At 39.0% G+C, this 11,275-nt stretch overlaps 1 protein-coding gene across 5 annotated transcripts in view; it reads left to right on the top strand.

Annotated features, from left to right (window-relative positions):
- The window catches only part of LOC121888464 (trichohyalin-like), a 97,403-nt gene that overhangs the window by 10,257 nt on the left and 75,871 nt on the right, over positions 1-11,275 (top strand). For all 5 annotated transcript variants that reach the window (XM_042399976.1, XM_042399977.1, XM_042399975.1 and 2 more), the window contains exons 3-4: positions 4,784-4,854; positions 10,439-10,562. In XM_042399976.1, coding sequence (XP_042255910.1) covers positions 4,784-4,854; positions 10,439-10,562 — 195 coding nt within the window. The remainder of the gene's footprint in view (positions 1-4,783; positions 4,855-10,438; positions 10,563-11,275) is intronic.

Raw genomic sequence — 11,275 nt, 5'->3', positions numbered from 1 at the left:
TTTAAAGATGGTAAAATGGAAGAGGTCAAATGTAAAAATTAGTGGACAAGGGCGAAGACAAGAAAGCATGAGAGAGAGAGAGAGAGAGAGAGAATATCAGACGAAAAGAGGAGAAACTAAACGCGTGCGAGAGAGAAAGAGAGTGAGAGAGGCTGAAAGAGGTTCCTAATGCTGATTTATGAGTGCTTGACGGTCGTTAGCTGGAATAAATGGCTTGTAGGAGTGGCTGCAGCATTACTCCCTGTACAGGATACTAAGTGCATTGTAAGGTCAGCCATAAGGCCAAACTTACATATGTAGTGCTCTGCCCTTGTAAACCTTTGTTAATATATCAGCCACAGGATGGAACTGTAACTAGTCTGTCTGATATGGCGGGAGGACTGTAGCTCCCTAATCTCTATGATAATTCTTGTATATCAGTTTAATGTCAAAAACAACACAAAAATGAACTGGACAGTTGGGCAACAGAAAAATTAAAGAACATATTGTGTTTGTTACATGTCACTGGAAAAAATATAATGACATTTTTCTCTGTTTTCATTCTACAATTAATCAGTGAATCACAAACTAGTCAACAGATTAAATAGTAATGAAAACAGTAAAGTTACAATTATTTGCAGCCCTATTACAGCCAATGCTTACGCTTTAGCATTTTGTGTATGTTTTAAGTTTTGTGGACTGAACCTGCTAGGTTTAGAACAACATAAAAGCACTACAGCACAGAGTTTGCTGAGTGTGAAATGCCTCCTCTTCAACTTCATAAAAAAATTTATTGTGCAAATATTTTGCATAAGCTATAAGCCGGGCAGACATTTGCCCTTGTGTATTTGATATCACCTCACAATGTAAAGTTTATATACATTCTCCCAATCATTTGAAAATCGGTGTAGTAGTAAATTTTATATTTAAAAACTTTTGCCAGTTGTAGGAGTTTGAAACATAATGACTTTGTGACTATGTGAGTCCGTTCATAATCAAGTCTTACATCACTGTTGTAATTGCGACTCCCACTTTGCAGACTGCAAAGATAGAACAAATGTATTTTCAGAACATGTAATCAGAATGTAAAATGAAAAATGTAATAAACTTGTGTGGGTACATACTGTATATTTATGTGTAGGTTCCTCCAGTCCATTTTTATGCCATACAGCATCTTCTCAATATGGTACAGAAAAAGATCTGAATGTAAGGCGGCTGATGTTTTTCCTGTAGGTTATCATCATAGTTGCATCACGTTACACTTGCATCAAGCTCTCAAAATTAGTCCACATTTTTAGTATACACTCACTCTAAACCTTGATATAGCAGAACAAGATGCTTGCGTGTTCCTTCCAGTCACCATCACCACGAGTTGCATTATCCTATTTTTTTTCGTCCCGCGGTTTCTGTTGTGATCCGGTGACTCACGCACACGCACGTTGCCTCTTTTGTTTTTTCTCCTCTGTTGCTTTCAGTTGACCTAGCTCCAGACAAAAGGAACGGAGGGGAGTGGAAAAATGGAATGATTGCGTAAATGGGTGGCTATTTTCAGATAGAAAAGAAACAAGAAAGGGGAAAGTAAGTGGGGGAAGTGAAAAAAAAAAAAAAGAGCATGGAGGCGTGGGTGAGGGGCAAGTGGATGAGACAGGAGGAGACAAGAGAATGTGATGAGGTTGGAGGATGTAAACAAAGGAAAAGAAACTGAGGGAAAGGGAAGAGAAAAGACAAACAGTGACAGTGGGGAGAAAGTGAACCGATTCCATGAATGACTGTTGCTATAATACATTTTCTTTGTTTATTTCTTTCTTACAATACAATTACTGCTACTTGCACTCTTACAATATCTTACAAGTACTTCTACTTCTCTACCGCTACAGTATATCTGCCACAACTACTGTCTTTCCTCCAGTTTTTAGCAGTGAATGGATCCATAGTGACAGGATTTGTTTGACTAATTTCTACACCCTTGCTTTCTGTAATGGAGGCTGAGATGTGATCACTTTGGAAGTATCAGCCCTGCTTGTTATAGACAGAGTGACTTCTATAAGAGTCTATTGCATATGTCTATTCTGTTTGTCTTAAAACTGAGTGAGAAAAGTTACTGATGTGATGCAACATCCATGTAACGTGCTTTCTGTTTCTCTCACTCCTTTTCCTCTTTTTCTCTCACTCGTGCACTCTGCTGATTTTGACCATTACTTTAATAGTATATTTCCTCACCACTCTTTAATGGTATAGTTGTATTATACATAAAAAAAACACACACACACACATAGACACACGCCTATATATACGCGTAAGCCCTCCCTCTAACAAATGAGTTTACCGTGGTCATAACCTTCACAGGGCTCATTATCATAGATTGCAGGCCTTTTCATAAAGCTGAGACCACTGGTGACGGATTACTAACGGGATGGACACACACACATACACACGCACACACTGTGATCCATAATGAGACCTTATTCCGGACACCCAGCCCAGCTGCCTGTAAATTACAGCCGCCACTCTGCCATACATACTTAATCAGCTAATGTTGTTTTATTCCTTATTATTAATTTACTCCTGTTTCTGATTTATCTAAAGCGCTCTGCATCACACCAATATTTTGTCTCCTTTACAGTTCAGAGAGGGAGAGAAAGAGAGGAAGCCATGTGCTTATTCATGTACTTAGGGGATTGCATCTGTAATGAATTGACTGGCTGTTTAGGCATACATAACACAGCCTACTACTCACCTTAATAATGTAAGCAGGTCGTAACTCCTGCTAACCCAAGGGTATATAAGGCATGCATACACAGACACACACATATTCGCACAGCCTACCTATATTAGCCACTGACCTCTACGTGTGCCAGGTCTTCTCTCTGTCACATTGCAGCTGCATCGGAATATGAATGTTTACGATTGGGAGATGTAAATGCGTCTTTCGTGTGGATGTCTGATAGTGTGTCTTGTTGTTGTTTGGTGACTTTTCCTATTTTTAAGAACTACACTATTCTTTAATGATCTTTGTGGTAAAATCAGAAGGTTTTCTATCATCATAATTAAAGATATCAGGTGCTTCAACACAAATTAGTTTTCATAGAGGTCCTACAAAAAAAGGATTGGACAGTGGAGTCAAGAATGAGGAAGTCCATCTGTGTTTGTTTTTTTACTGCATCTTAAAGTAGTGTCCTAAAAAGCAACTTGTTTGCTAGACAGATATGAAGGTAGGCAGTCTGCCTGCATTAGGCATCAAATATTAACTTCACATTTAATGGATTGGATCTTATCTTTCCATTTGCTTCAGCTCCTCTTTTGGGTATATTTTAGTTACTATTTCACTACCATATACCCTACATACACACAAAGTTGCACACACACACATATTTAACTCTAGCATATGCATAATTGAAACACACACACAAACTCATACTTAAAGCACATACACAAACAGACACACACACACACACACACACACAGGGCTATGTGTTGACCTGTGAGTCATTGCTGTCAGCATTGATTTCCTTTTCCCAGAGTGACCCCTGTCACCACAGCGATAGAGTGGCCGATATTTCTCCAGTACTGCTCTCTCTCTCTCTTTTTTTTCTCTTTCTTTCTGTCTATTTATGTCTCTCTCTTTCTCTCAAGCTCCCAATCTTTTCCTCTTTCTGTGTCTGTAAGTCTGTTTTTTTTCTTCATCTCCGTCTGTACTTCTCATATCTGTCTTTTCAGCTCTTCGTCCACTCCTCTTTTCCTTTGTCCCCGTCTGTTTATTCTCTTTTTGATAGTTACATGTAATGAGAAAGCTAGGCCATCTTAACCGCCTACCTCCTCCTTTTGACCTCGGTTCATTTATATTTTTCTTTATGTTTTCTTTTGTACAGATACATTATAGATTGACCTCACCATAACCGTGCTGACCCATATTTCCCACCCGTCCTCCACATACTAATATTCAGTCAGAGAAAGAGACAGACAGAGACAGGCAAACAGGGTAATGAAGGAGGTTAGCTGAGTCCAAGGAGTTGTACTGAATCTAAGAGTAAACAGAAGACTGTTTGTGTCTGTGTGCGCACTTTTATCTACGCATGTACTGTCTCTTCATCTCAATGTCCTCCTTTCAGAGCAAGTGACTTTGTATGGCACTATTGTGTCAAATATTTTTTTTCAATTCCTAAAGAGGAAAGCCAAATGATTAAGTCATTAGAGTAATCACATTTTAGATTTCATCTTCGATTTTTTCTTCTATATTTGATTTTGTCAGCTTTTTGATTTGATTCTGGTGATTTGTATACAGGTGTCCCTGTTTTGAAAATGAGCAAAGTCGAAAGCAGATCTTTTTTTTTTTCTTTGGTCGCTTGTTTATACAGTCGCTCTTTGTATTTTAATTTCTTCTCCCTTTTTTTTTTCCCATGACACTGTCATCATGTTGCCCTCATCATCAAGATGCAAATTCAGAGCAATTAGTCAGGCGTGACACACTTCACACCTGTATTCCTGTGTGCTGCCAAACTTCATCACAGTTTACAGCACCAGAGAAAATCACTTTATATGAGATGATTTTCCTTAATTGAGCAGTGTCCAATTAAGGAAAAAGATGCCAAAGTTGTGCCAGGCTGTCAAATGAACAGCCTTTGAATATGCCAGACACAGTTATGTTTCAGAAAAGTAAGTACAGTATCTATTTTTCCCCTTTAAAGACTATATACAAGACACATACTTTGTATAATTTACTGTATATACTGTACTTTGTCGTTAAAATTGTTTCAACGTCACCTTCTTTATAAAGAATCTGGACGTCTTTTTGTCTTTCTCCCAGGTGTCCGACATTGTGCCGAGGACTTTGTTGTTGGACGAGCTCGGTGGACCAATGACTGACATCCCACACAAGTATGTACTATTCTGTACTATATAAACACATGGCTGGATTCTTGTGATAATTAGATACTCAGATTCCCTCTTCATCAAAAAATCTCAAATCTTCTCAAGAAAAGTTAACTCTTGACTCAAAGAAATAATAACTTCTTCATAATAACTTCATGAATCGACCACACGCACTCACACACATTCACAGGTCCCCCAGTGTAGAGAAAGGTAATAGAGTTGGCCTCAGGGACTCTGTCTCTCCTTAGGGAGGTGGGTCTCCTTGGGGAGTAACTGCAACACCGCTGTCCCCATGGCAATATGCAAATCCCTACATGATATTTCCCACCATGCAGTTCTCCAAAGCCCCTAGCTTGCTCTGTTTCTGCTTTAGACCTCTCTGGAAAGACAGATTTTTATTTTAAGTTTCACAAATTTTGACAAAAGTAATCAAAGTAGTGTTTTCTGAATCTAAATCTTCAGGCTCATACATATGTACAAATTTCGGATTTTCCATCACTAGTTAGATACCTGGACTCACCAGACCAGAGAGAGGTTTGATATGAAAATCATTTGATTTCAATATGTTCAGCTTTAGCTGTATAGTACATGCATTTAGCAGCTGTGCAGCTTTGAGAAGTGTGAGCTTCAGGCACATCCTGTTTTTGTCAGTGAAAATAAACTCTTTGATTAAATTAGTCACCTAATGCACCTAATCTAAAATTGCAGTGTAATACTGCACTTTCGCATCAACTTTCCATTGATTTGTGCTGACAATAAAGTCAAAGAAATCTGACGAATACTTCATCCCAGAAGATGTCGTTGTAATGTTTACTGTGATGTCATAAAAGAAATCGATGGATTTCCAAACATTGCAGTCAATATATTTGAGCTTTCAGAAGTTGTCATATAATAAGAACACATCCAAATATGATTGGAAGTAACCAGTCAGTAGTTTAACAGCCTGTAGTGCAGCCAATTAAGGCACCCAGCCAAGCAGGAATGGGTGGTCTGGCACAACGTGGCACAATTGAGTTTGTGGCTGTACAGGGTTTCTTTGCCATTCCTATGAAAGGCACTGAAGGGCGTGATGGATCCTCAGTCAGCGTGCTCGCTGTCAGAGACTCTGGGATTTGCATCACACCCTGAGCGTTTTAAATGGCTGCACATATAATAAAAAAAAATGAAATAAATGAAATGAGTAAATCAGGTCTCATGAAATGAAATGACAGGCAGGTTGAAACAGCGGGTGAGTGTGTGTGTTTCTTGCCACCAGCGTCAACATTAAACACATCAGATTGAAGCCACCCTCCAGGGTAGCATCACTCAGCCAGGTGTGTGTGTATGTGTATGTGTGCGTGTGCGTGGTGAAACCTCAGTCTTTTATCTACTTTTCCATTTCCTCTGGTTTTTTTGTTTATCTACAGATTTATTTATATATTTCTGTTGAAATGGTGTACAGAACACACACACACACACACACTCACACACACACACATTGATCTATCAATGTATTGATGTGTGAGTGGGTGTCAGTTTTTTATTTTCCGTCTCCCTCCAATTTTTTAATTATTTTCCCTTAGTATAATCTCCTGCAGAGTTTTTTACACTTGAGTTAACTTGAGTGCTGTTTTCCTTTGCCAAAAGCAGTCAAATGCGGAAAGTTAGTTGGAAAAAAAGCTTTGACAGAATATCCTGATTCTCATTTGGGAAAGGTAGGAACTTAACTTATTTCACAATCTGACAGTACCCCTTAGTGTAACTGTTCTAATTCAAGACTCAAAACTTTTCTTTGTTAAGAGAAGTGATAAGATATTTAGGCTTTGGAGACTGGAGGTTCATTATTGTTACATTATTATTTTCCTTGTGGCTTTGTTTGTTTTCCTATTGTCCAGCTGTTTTTCTGACACTCCCCAGACTCTTCCCTTACCATTTTCATCTTTGCAAGGACAGCAGTGGATGCACATTATTTTCTTATTTTCTCTCTCTCCCCCTCTCTCTCTCTCTCTCTCTCTCTCTTTCTCTCTCTCCCTCCCTCTCTCTCCCACTTCTCTCTTAGGACGGGAGGAGGATATGTCTCTTTTTCTCCATATTGACTTTCCCAGGTCAGGCTCCTCTTCTCCTATTAGGCCAAGCTAACTGATCAATACGTGGGCCTGGTGGGCTGCTGTGTGGACAAGCAGACAGGCACACACAGCGGGCCGTGCCCCGGCCAAGTGCCACGCTCATTAATACACACCAACACACACACACAGAGCAGGACACGTACAATGCACATATCTATGCAGTTGCATGCTCCTATATTTACATATATATATATATATATATATATATATATATATTTTATTTTATTAAGTATACCTAATTCATAATGATACAACTGAACCTAGAATTGATTTCAAACATTCCTACAAACTAATAAACAAATCTTGACACAGCTAATCTAATGACTAAATCAATCAATCAATCATGTATAAATCTATAAATCTTCATCCAGTTGGATGCTTCTCTGTCAAATACAGAGATGGAACAAACTCCTCCTCTCCTCTCAATTCTGCTCTTCTCTTCTCCTTCCCTGCTGTTTTCCCAGCTGGTGAATTGTGACATCTGCAGTGCTGCGACATGGATAAGCAGCTGCCAGAGATGGGGGGAGGAAGGGAGGGAGGAAAGAGGGGAAGGATGGAAAGCAATAGAAGACAATGTAGGAGAGAAGCAAATGGGGTGAGGGGCGCTGACAATCAGCAACAGTTAGGTGTGCGGCAAGGTGAGATACGATTGTGTGTGTGTGTGTGTGTGTGCATAAGTGTGTATATGTGCGTGTCTATGTGTGAGGGGGTATCTGTGAATGTGCTGCATGTGTGCACGTGCACATGTGTGTGTGAACATGGCAGCGTGCCAGGCGGTGCCATCTGGCTGCTTGACAGAGCTCTTCTCATTAACAGGGAGGTTAATTGCTGTGGCAGCACCCAGGCTGTGTCAAACATCACCCTGGGGACACGGCAGCAACAGACGATCTACAAGTTTGTGTCCACACATGCACACGCGCACACACACACACATGTATGTGTGTGTGCATACATATGTGTGCTTTTGCATGTATGGCTGACTACATGCATGTTTATATTATTCTTATGAATTATGCCTTGTTGCTGTAATGATGTAGAAAGAATTGGGTTTACAGAGCCAATGTCTATAGCCCTGAGGGCAAACACACATACATGCACGCACGCACGCATGCACACACACACATACACACATGCACACGGGGCAGGGGGGAAGGAGTGGCAATTTGCATGTTATTACTGCATATTCATGACTAATTTTGTTAGCCTTGCCTAATAGGCCTGAGTGACAGCTTTAGAAATCGAGAGCCTGCTTTAATATCACACACACTCACGGTGATACATGCGCACACACACACACACACACACGCACACACTCTTCAGTCACATTTACTCGCCCTGCTCTCTCTGTCCACACAATCATCATAACAACACTTACGGCTCTAAATAGGAATTCCCTGTTCATCTGGTTTGACATTGTGTCATTTGTCACAACTACTTTATTGTATATAACAATATAGTAAATCATATAGCCTCATTTGTTACATGCATAATCATGACCTAATATGCACACACGCCCACACACGCACACACACACACACACACACTCCATGAATGGCATGAATAAATGCGCATTTTGACTTGTTGCAGATCAGAATGTATTGCATGTGTACGTATTTATTTTCCCCAAAGAAGCAAAAAAGTATAAAACACAGCCCACACATGTTGTATTAAATCCTGTTTCCTCCCTTAAATGATGCAAAAGTAGAGCATTAAGTAATATAAACTATGCTTATTTTATTTTTTAATCATGTTGACCACATATTAGCTTGATGTGTGTGTTTGTGTTTGTGCATTTGTGTGTTTTTAAAAGGAATCCTATGCCAAGACAAAATGATGTCCCTTATCTCAGCAAGCGTTTTCTGTCTTACACATATGCATGTACACACACATACTCACACACAGCATTCTAAGCCCACTACCCCACTGTGCAGGTGAAAATAGGGATGAAATTGACTGCAGTTACTTTTCATTCAAAACCCTCTTTCGATTTTCAACTTGTTCCTATTTCAGACCATTCGTCTCTAAAAAAATCTCTCTTAGATTTGGGGTGATTTAAGTATTTTTTCCACCAAACTGACAGGGAAATAAGTTTTGAAATTGTTAATATTTATACCAAGCTTTTGCCCTCTATCTAAAAAGCCCTAAAATAATAAGAAGAGTCACATTATAATGCAACGGTAAAAGGTTTTGTCCTTTGTAGAAGTGTAGGATTGAAATTCATGCATATCTTTAGTGAAACATCGTCTTTGTCCACACATTTAGATGTGTACACAGTATATGCTTTTGTGCTTAGGTATACACACTGTTTTTGTACATTCTTACAGATTTTATGAGAGAAATGCTCAGCAGAGTGATAATTCACAACAAAGGAACACTGTAGTTAGAGTGGAATAAAAAAAAAAAGAAAAATCAAGTGAATTAATAGCACAGCAGCACGCACTCTTTCCCATTCTCTACTCGAGACAGAAAGAGTCTATAATCTAAAGTCAGTTTTTTCTTACACTCCTCTGTGGCTTTTACTCCATTTGACTGAAAGGTTGTTTTTTTTTTTTTTTTTTTTTACTGAAGTGAAAGATTTAACTCTCAGTGCTCTCTATCCACTCACATGTCACTTTTGTCAAATCTTGCCTTTCCTTCACTGCTTGGTGCGAATGTGCAGACACGCTTGATCAAATGTGAGTTTAACATTTTTAATCTGTGTAAAGTTTCATCAGAATAACTCATCTCATGAGGCTGGTAAATATGAAACTCTGCGTGTGTGTGTGTGTTTGTACGTGCCTGTGTGTTTGTGAACAGTACCGCTCTGTGTGATCTGTTTTTTTTTTTTTTTCTCCTTCCATCTTGGGTGTATGACAGCTGTCATTGGTGACTCAGAAAGGTGTCTGGGCAGAGTTAACATATTTTCACCGCTGGGAAACACACACACACACACACACACACACATACGCACACACACACACAGACGTATATCAGCTTCAGTTGCCATCACCTTACCACAAATTTCACCAGGCTCAGCATCTCTTTGCGTCTTCTGAATAAGATCTTGTCATCAATCACATATTGCATTATATACATATTGCATTCTGATCACACATTTCTTATTTATTTCTTATTTTATATGAGAAATTAGAAATTAATCAGGATTAGTTTTTTGATAGGCTCCTCATATAACATTTCTGTCATTTTTATTACAGTAAACAATGTAAATACCGGCCTTGACAATAATAATATACTTTAACACATGTTTTTTTTTAGATATATCATGTCATTTTTGTCCATAAGTATTTATTTAGATCATAATGATGATTTTTAGACCCTCACCTCTGTAAGTGGAATTTGTACCAGTGAATAGATCATACTTATACAGCATTATGTTACAGTACATACAACAAAAGAACATACTTCAACCTGTAAAATGGGACATGATCATGAAACAATTTTGTGTTTTTCCACTCCTACCTTTTCTCTTTTTTTCTCTACTATAGGTCTGGTTCCCTGGTCCAGATTGCCTCAGAATTAGAGGAGCTGAAAATCCAATTGCAAACCAAGGACATGGTCATCTGTGATCTGGAGAGGGAGCTGAGAGAGAATATACAGCAAAAGAAAAAGGTAATCGACTCGGTTTGTCCTGACTTTACCTGATCACAAAGGATAAACTATGGGATCACACAACAAAAAACGTTTATAAGATCTTTTGTCCGGGTTTAAAACTTTTTGTGAGGACGTCTGCCTGTTGGTTAAGATATTTACATTTTTTAAATCATTCCTTTGTATCTATAATTGAATTGAATACAGTGTTTTCAAGATATTGTCACAAATTTCAAGAAAATTCTTAGTCTGCGTTGTAAACAAAGCAATTGAATGTTATCATTTTGGCAGATTTTTTTCCACCATAGATTTACTGTAAGATTGACTACAAGATTAAATGACTTGTTAAGCTGTTTCTTGCAGTGTGCTTGTTATTGTTTAGAAGCCTGTCGGAGAGGTGGAGAAGTCTTGTTTTTTTACGATATTGGTTTGGCAGCTGTGCTAGAAGCGCTCCATGTGCAGCCAGGTTTAACAGGAAGCCGGGGCGTGTGTGATGAATTACCAGCATATCTCAGAGCCCTGGGTAACAAACATGGCGTCGCCGGCCGGGATTAAAAGGGAGAGTTTTTTACGGCCTTCCTACACCTCCTTACAGGGTGTCACTAAATTATACCCACTGCTGTTTTACTGTCTTCTGTGGCTTACGGTTAAGGCACACGTAAACACACACAGGCTAGCAGAAATGCACACACACACACATTTATGCTTGTGGTAAACCCGGGCTTGTTGGTTGT

This window comes from Thunnus maccoyii, chromosome 21 (assembly GCF_910596095.1).
Source record: "Thunnus maccoyii chromosome 21, fThuMac1.1, whole genome shotgun sequence".
Classification (NCBI taxonomy): Eukaryota; Metazoa; Chordata; class Actinopteri; order Scombriformes; family Scombridae; genus Thunnus; species Thunnus maccoyii.
Note: the sequence above shows the minus strand (reverse complement) of the source record. Positions and strands in the feature narration are given on the sequence as shown.